We start from the raw sequence: 14,238 nt of genomic DNA on the forward strand, positions 1-14,238 counted from the left end.
GGAAACCACAACACCAACACCGAGACCAGCTCCACCAGCTCAGGGAGGGAGACTGTTGGGCAGCGGGGTGGACAGTACACCACCAGAATCCCACCCTGTCTCCCTGACCCAACACCAGGCACACACATTCACAGCTGGAAATGTTAGGGACAGGGTACCTGACTGGGGAGATAGATTCCCTGCAGACAATTGCGACCCCACCTCCCCGTCCCCTGGATCTAGAAACCTAGTGGGCAGAGCTGGGAGAGACCTCCTCCACTTTGGTCATTTAGCCAGGTTTCGGTAATACAAGCAAGGTCAATGCATTTCTCCAGGATTCTGAATGAAAGTGGTTTTCTGAGTCACTGACCTTGCATTCATCAGCAGGACAGTAAGATCCAGGGAGTTCCCAGCATAGCCACCAGTGTCCGGAGGGTTGGAAGGGAGAACGGAAGGGATGCAAGGACGAAGATGTCTTACATCCCTTCCGCTGGAACGGCCAGTCTCCTCCCACCGCTATTACGTCCCCTGCCCAATAGTACCTCAATGGCAGGCCTCTGAGTACTCCTACCCCGGCACATGTTAAAAGAAGCGTGACACTGGGGGGGGGGAGCCTTGGCCTTGCAGGGAGTAGCAGTCGACACGTGAGGAAGCCTGCAGATAATAATAATAATAATAATAATAATAATAATAATAATAAATTTAATTTCTTCGTCGCCTATCTGGCCAATGGCCACTCTAGGCGACTTACAAAATTGTTAAAATACAATTGATAAAATACAGTAATACAACATAAAAAACAATACATCTGCAACAACAATATTAAAACTGGGCAGGAGGCATTTCAGTTATATCAATTAACCCTCCCCGGATACCCCGAAGGCCTGCTGAAAGAGCCAGGTCTTTAAGGCTTTCCGAAACACATTTAGGGAAGAGGCGTGCCGGAGATCTTGTGGGAGGGAGTTCCAAAGAGTGGGGGCCGCCACTGAGAAGGCCCTCTCTCTTGTACCCGCCAATCTGGCTGTTTTTGTTGGCGGGATTGAGAGAAGGCCCTGTGTGGCCGATCTTGTCGGGCGGCATAATTGGTGGCGTTGAAGGCGCTCCGTGAGATAAACTGGGCCGGAACCATATAGGGATTTAAAGGTCAATACCAACACCTTGAATTGGGCTCGGAAAACAACTGGTAGCCAGTGTAGGTCGAACAACACTGGTGTGATGTGATCTCGGCGGCGACTATTCATAAGTGGTCGAGCCGCCACATTTTGTATCAGTTGTAATTTCCGGACCGTTTTCAAGGGTAACCCCACGTAGAGCGCATTACAGTAGTCCAAACGAGAGGTGACCAGAGCATGTACCACTAGTGGGAGCTGGTGAACAGGAAGGTAGGGTTGCAGCCTTCGTATGAGGTGTAGTTGGTACCAGGCTGCCCGGCTCACTGCCGAAATCTGAGCCTCCATGGACAGCCTGGAATCAAGCACAACCCCAAGGCTGCGGACCTGGTCCTTTAGGGGTAGACTCACCCCATTGAGCTTCAGGTCGATGTCGCCCAACCTTCTCTTGTCCCCCACAAGTAGTACCTCGGTCTTATCAGGGTTCAACTTCAGCTTGTTCCTTCCCATCCATCCACTCACGGATTCCAGGCACTTGGACAAGGTCTCCACAGCCAACTCTGGTGAAGATTTAAACGAGAGATAGAGCTGAGTGTCATCCGCATATTGATGACACTGCAGCCCAAATCTCCTGATGATTGCCCCCAGCGGCTTCATATAGATGTTAAATAGCATGGGAGAGAGGATAGAGCCCTGTGGCACACCACAATTGAGAGGCCAAGGGTCTGATACCTCCTCCCCCAACGCTACCTGTTGGTACCTATCGGAGAGAAAGGAATGGAACCACTGTAATACAGTGCCTCCAATTCCCAATCCCTCCAGGCGAAGCAGAAGGATACTGTGGTCGACAGTATCAAAAGCCGCTGAGAGATCAAGGAGGACAAGAAAGGTGGATTCTCCCCTATCTAATGCCCTCCTCAAATCATCAACCAGAGCGACCAAGGCTGTTTCAGTTCCGTGACCAGTCCTGAAACCCAATTGGTATGGATCTAAATAATCCGTTTCATCCAAGTGTGCTGACAACTGGTTGGCCACCACTCGCTCAATGACCTTGCCCAGAAATGGCAGATTCGAAATTGGGCGGAAGTTATCGAATACTTCTTTAAGATGGGCTTTACAATTGCCTCCTTGAAGGCTGATGGCATCACACCCTCTCTCAAGGATGCATTTACCACCGCTTTGATCCCCTCGCCCAATTTCTCTCTGCAGCTCACAAGGAGCCACGAAGGGCAAGGATCAGTAAGACAAGTGGTTGGCTTCACAGATGAAAGCACCTTGTCCACTTCCTCAGAGGGGAGAAGCTGAAACCGATCCCAGTCCACCGGCATGCAACTGGCCAACTCTGGTTCATCCACTGTGTCCACGGCGCACGGGATTGAGCTCCGTAATTGTTCGATTTTATTGGTGAAGTGTTTTGCTAATAAGTCACAGGAGGCCTTTGACTGTTCCAAGGGTTCCTGAGCAACTGGACCGACCAGACTTCGGACCGCCTGGAACAGCCTCCTGGGACAGCACTCCGCAGACGCAATAGAGGCAGCAAAGAAAGCCTTCTTTCCTACCTTTATTGCCACTTGGTAGGCAGGTACTGTGTCCGGACATCTTCGGAGCAGGATTTCTGCCACCGGCGCTCTAGTCGTCTCACCTCCTGTCTCAGACTACGCAACCGTGGTGTATACCATGGTGCTAGCTGAGTTCTATTCAGGGGGAGAGGACGTTTCGGAGCCACCCGGTCTAATGCCCTGGTGATCCCCACGTTCCACTCCTTCACCAGGGTTTCGACCGGGCGACCTTCAGCAGGTTCCAATTCCCCAAGCGCAGTCAGGAGCAGAGGCTTCGTCCAGCCAAGTTTCCATAATACATGCCAGGTCTGCGCGCCCATCCAAGATCATATCATGGATGAGCGAGGTTTTCTGAGCCACAGACCTGGCATTACATAACAGCAGTCGAAGGTCGGTAGGAACCTTGCGTCCGCCAGTTTTCGTCTGGTTTTGAGCAGACCCGGAACATGGGATGGATATAATGCATCTGTCCCGTGTTCCCCTATTCCGGCGTGGTCTGCCAGCAGCACCCTTCCAGCGCCTGCCGCCCAAACTTCCTATAACTTGACCCCCCACCTCCCTCTCCGGCTTGCACATGCCTCTATCCCTATCTGCTTATCAGCAGGCCACCCACCCTAATAAAATTCGTCCGGCAACCCGCCTCCGTACCCTATAGCAGCAGTATTTACCAATTTAAAATAAATCAATTAAACCAATTAATTAATTAATTAAACCAATTAAAGTACATCAAATTAAGTTAAGATGGAGTTGTGCAGGAGGCCACAGCAGCAAGGTGTAGGTTCTGCTGGGTTTCTCTCAACTTACGGCGACCCTTTGAATCAGTGACCTCTAACAGCATCTGTCATGAACCATCCTGTTCAGATCTTGTAAGTTCAGGTCTGCGGCTTCCTTTATGGAATCAAGCCATCTCTTCTTTGGCCTTCCTCTTGTCTTTTGGAGTGAGTGATGTCTTCTCATTATGTGTCCAAAGTGTCATGAAAACCTGAATTCAAGATGGTTGTGTAGCAAAGAATTGTGGGGGTTCATTTGTTAAAGTGGGATCTTAACAGGTTAACATTTGGCTTCTGTGTTAGAGCTCTGAGTTGGCAGTTTTATTTCCCAGCTGTGGGTAATCAGAGGCCCACCCTAACACCCCCTTATCCGTAGAAGCCGGGCTCCATCAAGGTCGTAAAGCCCTTGAAGTTTTAGGGAGGATGTCCCATTTGGCCAGGAGATTGATGGACCCTTTTTCCATGAAGAAATTTCCTGATTGATTAATTGGATCCGGGCTGTTGCTGGGCAGCTTGCCATAAGTATGGGGCTCCAACCGTGGCTTTCGTTCCTCTCCTGGGTCCCATCCTGCCTACTTGATGCTGCCTGCTGAGCTTCCATTTTGCATCAACTCTCCTGCCTGTTCCTCCCTCTGAGGAGAGGGGTGTGTGCAACTGTCTACCTGTGTGTAAGTACAGACTAGGCTAGATGGCTTTCTTGATTTTCTGTTGGGTGCTGATATTAAGGAACTATTCTGCTGCTGTAGCTGTGCACCTCTTTTATTCTTTAATAAAGTTAATTTCTATTTTCCAGTGTGTGTTCATTGGTTGTCTCTGATCCCTGTACCTTGGCCACTGAGCACGACTACAGTGTGAATTGGGTATTTTGCCTAAAGGCTTCAGAGCAAGGAGTGTCTGTTTGGCTATTGCTTCCCGTAATCCTTGGCACGTTTTCTGCACTCTGAGTTTCCCTGTTGTTCAGGGTGGTTAACCAGTGTAAAGGATGGTGGTCGTCTATTACCCTGCAGGGCTGTTTTGAGCGGGCACAGCCTTGGCAGAGAAGGATATTTTGCCAGAGTCAATTGGCCTGGTTGGGGAATTGGCTTCTGGGATGGTGGAGGGTGTCCTGGGAGAGCCCCCCTCCCTCACGCAAAAAGTGTGATAACCTCTGTTTCAGCATTTTAGCTTCTAATGATAGTTCTGGTTTAATTTGTTCTGACACCCAATTATTGGTCTTTTTCACAGTTCATGGTACCTGCAAAACTCCTCCAACACCACATTTCAAATGAGTTGATTTTTCTTTTCACTGTCCAACTTTCACATTCATACACAGAGATCGGAAATACCATGGTCTGAATGATCCTGACTTTAGCGTTCAGTGATACATCTTTGCACTTGAGGACCTTTTCTAGTTCTCTCACAGCTGCCCTCCCCAGTCTTAGCCTTCTTCTGATTTCTTGACTGTTGTCTCCCTTTTGGTTAATGACTGTGCCGAGGTATTGATAATCCTTGACAAGTTCAATGTCCTCATTGTCCACTGTAAAGTTACATAAATCTGCTGTTGTCATTACTTTAGTCTTCTTGACGTTCAGCTGTAGTCCTGCTTTTGTGCTTTCCTCTTTAACTTTCATCAGCATTCGTTTCAAATCATTACTGGTTTCTGCTAGTAGTATGGTATCATCTGCATATCTTAAGTTATTGATATTTCTCCCTCCAATTTTCACACCTCCTTCTTCTTGGTCCAATCCTGCTTTCCGTATGATATGTTCTGCGTATAGATTAAATAAATAGGGTGATAAAATACACCCCTGTCTTACACCTTTTCCGATGGGGACCCCATCGGTTTCTCCATATTCTGTCCTTACAGTAGCCTCTCGTCCAGAGTATAGGTTGTGCATCAGGACAATCAGATGCTGTGGCACCCTCATTGCTTTTAAAGCATTCCATAGTTTTTCATGATCTACACTGTCAAAGATTTTCTTCTGAAATTCCTTGGTCCATTCCATTTTCCAACGTATGTTTGCGATATGATCTCTGGTGCCTCTTCCCTTTCTAAATCCAGCTTGGACATCTGGCACTTCTCGCTCCATATATGGTAAGAGGCTTTACTTTATTTGCATGGCATATTAAGGCAATAGTTTTACAATTATTGCATTCCCTGGGATCCCCTTTCTTTGGAGTTGTTATGTATAAAACACTTCCAGTCTGTGGACCATATTTGTTGACAAAGTTCTGTCAAAATTTGGAGAGATTCAGTCTCAGTACCTTGTAGCAACTCTATTGGTATGCCATCTGTTCCTGGTGATTATTTCTTCCAAGTATTTTAAGAGCAGCTTTCACCTCACATTCCAAAATTGCTGGTTTTTCATCATACAGTTCCTCCATGAATGAATCTGTCATCCTGACATCTTTAATTTCCCGTTAATTTCTTCCTGTACTTCTGCATAAAATCTCTCAATTTCCTCTTCTTCTGTGTTCGCCATTGGAGCATAGACTGAGAGGATGGTTATGTTGATAAGTTTCCCATTAAATCTCATTGATATCACTCCCTCAGACCTTGCATTATACTTCCTAATTGCTTCTCACTATACAGCAACCCCGTTTCTTCTTAATTTCTAGTTTCCTGCATAAAATATTGTGTAGTTCCCCGAAAATGGCCCATTCCCTGAACCTGAACTAACATTTGCAGGAAGGGATTCTGAGGAACTAAGACAAATAGTGGTAATGAGAGAGGAAGTTCTAAGCTTAATGGACAATATAAAAACTGACAAATCACCGGGCCCGGATGGCATCCACCTGAGAGTTCTCAAAGAACTCAAAGGTGAAATTGCTGATCTGCTAACTAAAATATGTAACTTGTCCCTTGGGTCCTCCTCCGTGCCTGAGGACTGGAAAGTGGCAAATGTAACGCCAATCTTCAAAAAGGGATCCAGAGGGGATCCTGGAAATTACAGGCCAGTTAGCTTAACTTCTGTCCCTGGAAAACTGGTAGAAAGTATGATTAAAGCTAGATTAACTAAGCACATAGAAGAACAAGCCTTGCTGAAGCAGAGCCAGCATGGCTTCTGCAAGGGAAAGTTCTGTCTCAGTAACCTATTATAATTCTTTGAGAGTGTCAACAAGCATATAGATAGAGGTGATCCAGTGGACATAGTGTACTTAGACTTTCAAAAAGCGTTTGACAAGGTACCTCACCAAAGGCTTCTGAGGAAGCTTAGCAGTCATGGAATCAGAGGAGAGGTCCTCTTGTGGATAAGGAATTGGTTAAGAAGCAGAAAGCAGAGAGTAGGAATCAACGGACAGTTCTCCCAATGGAGGGCTATAGAAAGTGGAGTCCCTCAAGGATCGGTATTGGGACCTGTACTTTTCAACTTGTTCATTAATGACCTAGAATTAGGAGTGAGCAGTGAAGTGGCCAAGTTTGCTGATGACACTAAATTGTTCAGGGTTGTTAAAACAAAAAGGGATTGCGAAGAGCTCCAAAAAGACCTCTCCAAACTGAGTGAATGGGCGGAAAAATGGCAAATGCAATTCAATATAAACAAGTGTAAAATTATGCATATTGGAGCAAAAAATCTGAATTTCACATATACGCTCATGGGGTCTGAACTGGCGGTGACCGACCAGGAGAGAGACCTCGGGGTTGTAGTGGACAGCACGATGAAAATGTCGACCCAGTGTGCGGCAGCTGTGAAAAAGGCAAATTCCATGCTAGCGATAATTAGGAAAGGTATTGAAAATAAAACAGCCGATATCATAATGCCGTTATATAAATCTATGGTGCGGCCGCATTTGGAATACTGTGTACAGTTCTGGTCGCCTCATCTCAAAAAGGATATTCTAGAGTTGGAAAAGGTTCAGAAGAGGGCAACCAGAATGATCAAGGGGATGGAGCGACTCCCTTACGAGGAAAGGTTGCAGCATTTGGGGCTTTTTAGTTTAGAGAAAAGGCAGGTCAGAGGAGACATGATAGAAGTGTATAAAATTATGCATGGCATTGAGAAAGTGGATAGAGAAAAGTTCTTCTCCCTCTCTCATAATACTAGAACTCGTGGACACTCAGAGAAGCTGAATGTTGGAAGATTCAGGACAGACAAAAGGAAGTACTTCTTTACTCAGCGCATAGTTAAACAATGGAATTTGCTCCCACAAGATGCAGTAATGGCCACCAGCTTGGACGGCTTTAAAAGAAGATTAGACCAATTCATGGAGGACAGGGCTATCAATGGCTACTAGCCATGATGGCTGTGCTGTGCCACCCTAGTCAGAGGCAGCATGCTTCTGAAAACCAGTTGCCGGAAGCCTCAGGAGGGGAGAGTGTTCTTGCACTCGGGTCCTGCTTGCGGGCTTCCCCCAGGCACCTGGTTGGCCACTGTGAGAACAGGATGCTGGACTAGATGGGCCACTGGCCTGATCCAGCAGGCTCTTCTTATGTTCTTATTTTAATTCACTCACGCCAACTGTTCTAATGTTGATGCGTTCTATTTCTTGCTTGACAATTTCTAACTTTCCCTGGTTCATGCTTCTCACATTCCATGTTCCTGTTGTGTGCGTCGTGCTACTCCAGACTCTCCTTTCGCATCTATGCGCATCAGACTCTGGGCTTCCTTTGTGCTTTGACCCAGCTGCGTCATTAGTCACAGCACTACTCGTACTTGTCCTTTGTTCTTCCCCAGTAGCTCACAGAGTGCCATCTGTCCTGGGGGTCTCATCTTCCAGCACTGTCTTGTGTTGCAGGTAACAGGGGGTTAATCTTTTTGGGAGGGAGGGAGGGGATGCGAGCTGCCCTCTGGGCAGTGGAAAGGGCCATGTTCCTGTCAGACAGGATCCATCCTAGGTTTGTAAATTCCAGCTGTTAATAAGTACTGGGCTGTCCACCTTAAATGGAGGAACAACTGAGCAGATCTTTGTTATAATTGTTTCTCTGTGACTCTTTTCACAACCTGTTACCAAGCACCTACTGCTAAACTAACTCTGTACAAGGCCTCAAGCTTTGACAGTTAACCTCTGATATCAACAGAGCTCCCAGAAATATGTTTTCAAAGTACAAATCATAATATATTCACAGGATTTCTCCACAGCATTTTATCTCCTTTCCTTTTCATTCCATCAGGATACATCTGGGGAGTCAAGGCTGAGGGAGAACCATCTGAAGTATCACTGGAAAAAGCTGATCAGAAACTGAGGAGTCAAGATGGAGCAAAGAGACAAGAGGAGCGACAGACTCACACAGGGGACAAACCTCATACATGCTTGGAGTGTGGAAAGAGCTTCAGGTGGAGTAGCCACCTTACTTCGCATCAAAGAACTCACACAGGAGACAAACCTTATCAATGCTTTGAGTGTGGAAAGAGCTTCAAGTGGAGTAGCCACCTTACTTCGCATCAAAGAAGTCACACAGGAGACAAACCTTATAAATGCTTCGAGTGTGGAAAGAGCTTCAGTCACTATAGCACCCTTAGTAAACATGAAAGAATTCACACAGGGGACAAACCTTATAAATGCTTGGAGTGTGGAAAGAGCTTCAGTCGGAGTAGCCACCTTACTAGGCATCAGAGATGTCACACAGGAGACAAACCTTATGAATGCTTGGAGTGTGGCAAGAGCTTCAGTGACAGTAGTGCCTTTAGTAAACATAAAAGAACTCACACAGGGGACAAACCTTATAAATGCTTCGAGTGTGGAAAGAGCTTCAGTCAGAGTAGCCACCTTATTTTGCATCAAAGAACTCACACAGGGGACAAACCTTATGAATGCTTGGAGTGTGGAAAGAGCTTCAGTGACAGTAGTGCCTTTAGTAAACATAAAAGAACTCACACAGGGGACAAACCTTATCAATGCTTGGAGTGTGGAAAGAGCTTCAGTGACAGTAGTGCCTTTAGTAAACATAAAAGAACTCACACAGGAGACAAACCTTATCAATGCTTCGAGTGTGGAAAGAGCTTCAGTGACAGTAGCCACCTTACTTCGCATCAAAGAATTCACACAGGGGACAAACCTTATCAATGCTTGGAGTGTGGAAAGAGCTTCAGTCAGAGTTGTAGCCTTACTGTGCATCAAAGAACTCACACAGGAGACAAACCTTATAAATGCTTGGAGTGTGGAAAGAGCTTCAGTCGGAGTAGCCACCTTATTTTGCATCAAAGAACTCACACAGGAGACAAACCTTATCAATGCTTTGAGTGTGGAAAGAGCTTCAGTGACAGTAGCAACCTTACTTCGCATCAAAGAATTCACACAGGGGACAAACCTTATCAATGCTTGGAGTGTGGAAAGAGCTTCATTCAGAGTGGCCACCTTACTTGGCATCAAAGAACTCACACAGGAGACAAACCTTATAAATGCTTGTAGTGTTGAAAGACCTTTCATCAGAATGGCTACCTTCAGGCGCATCAAAGGATCTGTACAAGGGAAGAGATTTATCAATGCTTTGAAAAGTTTGTTGTTATGTGACTTCAAGTTGATTAAGACTTATGGTGACCCTATGAATCAGTGACCTCCAAGAGCATCTGTCATGAACCTCCCTGTTCAGATCTTGTAAGTTCAGGTCTGTGGCTTCCTTGATGGAGTCAGTCCATCTCTTCTTTGGCCTTCCTCTTTTTCTACTCCCTTCTGTTTTTCCCAGCATTATTGTTTTTTCTAGTGAATCGAGTTCCAAGGGCCAGATAGAAAGGTCTGGAGGGCCACATTTGCCCCGCCCTCGGGGCCAGATGTTCCGCATCCCTGGGTTGAAGGCTAACATCCAGTCCTCACAGCATGACTATGTTCTCTGTTGTTTCAAGAGGCAGCTCAGGCCCTGCCCGGGGGATTGAAAGTACACTATTTCTAGAAGAGATGTACAAATAAGTATAAAGCAGGCAGGTATAACTGTCAATCAACCAAAAAAGGGACATCCCCTCATTTCCTCCCCCCCCCTCAAAAAAGGTAATGAAAGGCAAGCAAGGGATGGTTCTTGCGGGAGGGTGCAGTGTAGCAGAATATTGTCGTACTATCCTTCTGGAAAGTCTGCATCCTCTGAGCATGGAAAGATGGTCTCCCACAGGGAGAATGATGGGATGCCCACAGAGCAGCCAAGTCTAACTGATGAGGGCTGCAGGCGGGGGGGGAGGAGAGAGAGAGAGAGAGATCACTATGGGGAGGGGGAACTAATCCCAGCCAGGGTTTGGGTCCATCACCTTGGATATGGGGCCAATTGGAAATACCAAGGCAGTTGGGGGGACACTGCACCATCCCTGCCATGATTGACTCTTCCCTGCTGCTCCCTCAGGTGAAATCCCACCCATGCAGCACAGCACGAAGCAAGCTCCTGTGTCGTTCTTTCATGAAGTTACTTCTATTTCCCAGTGTGCGTTCATTCAGGAGAGGCTTAGCTCTGAACCGGCACCTTGGCCACTGACCACGACTACTGTGTGAATTGGGGATTTTGCCTAAAGGCTCCAGGGCAAGGAGTGTCTGTCTGGCTCTTGCTGTCTGTCATCCTTGGCAAGTTTTCTGGGCTCTGAGCTTCCCCTTGGCTCAGGATGGTTAACCAGTCTAAGGGGTGGTGGCACTCTACCTTATACTGCCGTTACAAATTGTTTTTATATTGTTTTAAATTTTAAAATTGTGTTTTAAATTGTTTTTTAAAATATGTGTTTTAAATTGTATATTTGTTTTAATGAGAACATAAGAAGAGCCTGCTGGATCAAGCCAGTGACCCATCTAGTCCAGCATCCTGTTCTCACAGTGGCCAACCAGGTGCCTGGGGGAAGCCCGCAAGCAGGACCCGAGTGCAAGAACACTCTCCCCTCCTGAGGCTTCCGGCAACTGGTTTTCAGAAGCATGCTGCCTCTGACTAGGGTGGCACAGCACAGCCATCATGGCTAGTAGCCATTGATAGCCCTGTCCTCCATGAATTGGTCTAATCTTCTTTTAAAGCCGTCCAAGCTGGTGGCCATTACTGCATCTTGTGGGAGCAAATTCCATTGTTTAACTATGCGCTGAGTAAAGAAGTACTTCCTTTTGTCTGTCCTGAATCTTCCAACATTCAGCTTCTCTGAGTGTCCACGAGTTCTAGTATTATGAGAGAGGGAGAAGAACTTTTCTCTATCCACTTTCTCAATGCCATGCATAATTTTATACACTTCTATCATGTCTCCTCTGACCCGCCTTTTCTCTAAACTAAAAAGCCCCAAATGCTGCAACCTTTCCTCGTAAGGGAGTCGCTCCATCCCCTTGATCATTCTGGTTGCCCTCTTCTGAACCTTTTCCAACTCTAGAATATCCTTTTTGAGATGAGGCGACCAGAACTGTACACAGTATTCCAAATGCGGCCGCACCATAGATTTATACAACGGCATTATGATATCGGCTGTTTTATTTTCAATACCTTTCCTAATTATCGCTAGCATGGAATTTGCCTTTTTCACAGCTGCCGCACACTGGGTCGACATTTTCATCGTGCTGTCCACTACAACCCCGAGGTCTCTCTCCTGGTCGGGCACCGCCAGTTCAGACCCCATGAGCGTATATGTGAAATTAAGATTTTTTGCTCCAATGTGCATAATTTTACACTTGTTTATATTGAATTGCATTTGCCATTTTTCTGCCCATTCACTCAGTTTGGAGAGGTCTTTTTGGAGCTCTTCGCAATCCCTTTTTGTTTTAACAACCCTGAACAATTTGGTGTCATCAGCAAATTTGGCCACTTCACTGCTCACTCCTAATTCTAGGTCATTAATGAACAAGTTGAAAAGTACAGGTCCCAATACCGATCCTTGAGGGACTCCACTTTCTACAGCCCTCCATTGGGAGAACTGTCCGTTGATTCCTACTCTCTGCTTTCTGCTTCTTAACCAATTCCTTATCCACAAGAGGACCTCTCCTCTTATTCCATGACTGCTAAGCTTCCTCAGAAGCCTTTGGTGAGGTACCTTGTCAAACGCTTTTTGAAAGTCTAAGTACACTATGTCCACTGGATCACCTCTATCTATATGCTTGTTGACACTCTCAAAGAATTCTAATAGGTTACTGAGACAGGACTTTCCCTTGCAGAAGCCATGCTGGCTCTGCTTCAGCAAGGCTTGTTCTTCTATGTGCTTAGTTAATCTACCTTTAATCATACTTTCTACCAGTTTTCCAGGGACAGAAGTTAAGCTAACTGGCCTGTAATTTCCAGGATCCCCTCTGGATCCCTTTTTGAATATTGGTGTTGCATTTGCCACTTTCCAGTCCTCAGGCACAGAGGCGGACCCAAGGGACAAGTTACATATTTTAGTTAGCAGATCAGCAATTTCACCTTTGAGTTCTTTGAGAACTCTCGGGTGGATGCCATCCGGGCCCGGTGATTTGTCAGTTTTTATATTGTCCATTAAGCCTAGAACTTCCTCTCTCGTTACCACTATTTGTCTCAGTTCCTCAGAATCCCTTCCTGCAAATGATAGTTCAGGTTACATACAGGGAGAGAGTCAGCTCAGTCCTTGCTAAAAAGGGCAGCTTCAGCCTTCCTGAAACACAACCACAAGCTCTGTTTCCCTAGGTTAAAGAAAGGTCAGGCTGTTCTAGGTGGGAAAACAACAAACACAAAAGACTTGCCTGGAAGGTGCAGCCCCTTGCTGAGATTAAAAGCAGCCAAAAGCTTAAACAGCCCCGCCCCTCGCTCAGGAAGGAAGCCTGAGAGAATACTAAAGAGTTAAGCCCCAGCTGATAGCCATCAGCCTCAAGTAACACATCATTGGCTGGCAGCAGTAGCTGGGAGGAACCAGCCACACATATAAAGTCAGAGCACCCTAGCGAGGGAGCCTGCTCCACGAGCTAGAGGGAGCCCCAGCTGACAAAGCGTCAAGGCGAGTTAAGCAGCAGAGCGAGTTCGGCAGCAGGGCAAGGAGGCCAGGGCCCCCCACTCTGCCCGTCTGTTCCCTGACCTCAACTAAACCGCAGTCTCCAACCCATTGACGTAATAAACCTTAAACAAAACTATGCAGGTAAGAAGCCAGCAGGGGTGTGGGGGCTTTCCAGTGTTTTGCACCGCCTGCAGCATGTACGACTATCTGCCTGTTGGACAGCAGTCGTGGGTATGCTCTCGGTGCAATGAGCTCCTGGCTCTCCGGGAACGACTTCATTTCCTTGAGGCCAAGGTGGCGGACCTGGAAAAGCTGAGAGAGGCAGAGAGGTGTGTGGAGGAGGCCTTTAGGGATTTTATAGCTGTGTCCAACTCCAACGATGATAGCTGTCCTGTTATCATGGAGAACGATGGTCTCGGGGAAGGAGAGCATCCAGCCGAGGAAGAGGGAAACGATCCCCTAGAAGGGACCCATTCCTTGGGGGATGAGCAGCTATCCTCTCGTGCCGAGGATATATCTCCAGGGGGTGGAGGGATCCTTGTAGTGGGTGATTCGATCATTAGGAACATAGACAGTGGGGTGTGTGATGGGCGTGTAGACCGCAAGGTGTTTTGCCTGCCTGGTGCGAAGGTTGCGGATATCGCCCGTTGTTTAGATAGTTTGGTAGACAGTGCTGGGAAGGAGTCAGTGGTCGTGGTGCACGTTGGCACCAACGACATGGGGAAATGCAGCCGTGAGGTCCTGGAAGCAAAATTTAGGTTGCTAGGTAGGATGCTGAAAGTCAGGACCTCCGAGGTGGCTTTCTCTGAAATGCTACCGGTTCCACGCACAGGACCAGCCAGACAGGCACAGCTTTGCAGTCTCAATGCGTGGATGAGACGATGGTGTCAGGTGGAAGGGTTTGGATTTGTTAGGCACTGGGGAACATTTTGGGACAAGCCGGGCCTGTACAAAAGGGACGGGCTCCACTTGAACCAGAATGGAACCAGACTGCTGGCACTTAAAATTAAAAAGTTGGCAG

At 46.9% G+C, this 14,238-nt stretch overlaps 2 protein-coding genes across 6 annotated transcripts in view; one reads left to right on the plus strand and one right to left on the minus strand.

The window, feature by feature from the left end:
- LOC133381949 (H-2 class II histocompatibility antigen, E-D alpha chain-like) overlaps nt 1-14,238 on the minus strand; it is a 411,219-nt gene that overhangs the window by 331,424 nt on the left and 65,557 nt on the right. The window lies entirely within an intron of this gene.
- The window catches only part of LOC133381930 (zinc finger protein 135-like), a 56,253-nt gene that overhangs the window by 24,708 nt on the left and 17,307 nt on the right, over nt 1-14,238 (plus strand). For 4 of the 5 annotated variants that reach the window (XM_061621528.1, XM_061621529.1, XM_061621526.1 and 1 more), the window contains one exon: nt 8,510-10,965. In XM_061621528.1, the coding sequence (XP_061477512.1) occupies nt 8,510-9,747 (1,238 nt within the window). In that variant the 3' untranslated portion in view covers nt 9,748-10,965. Of the gene's footprint in view, nt 1-8,509; nt 10,966-14,238 lie in introns of those variants that run through there. The other variant, XM_061621530.1, reaches the window with a different exon arrangement.

Source organism: Rhineura floridana, chromosome 3 (assembly GCF_030035675.1).
Source record: "Rhineura floridana isolate rRhiFlo1 chromosome 3, rRhiFlo1.hap2, whole genome shotgun sequence".
NCBI classification, from domain to species: Eukaryota; Metazoa; Chordata; class Lepidosauria; order Squamata; family Rhineuridae; genus Rhineura; species Rhineura floridana.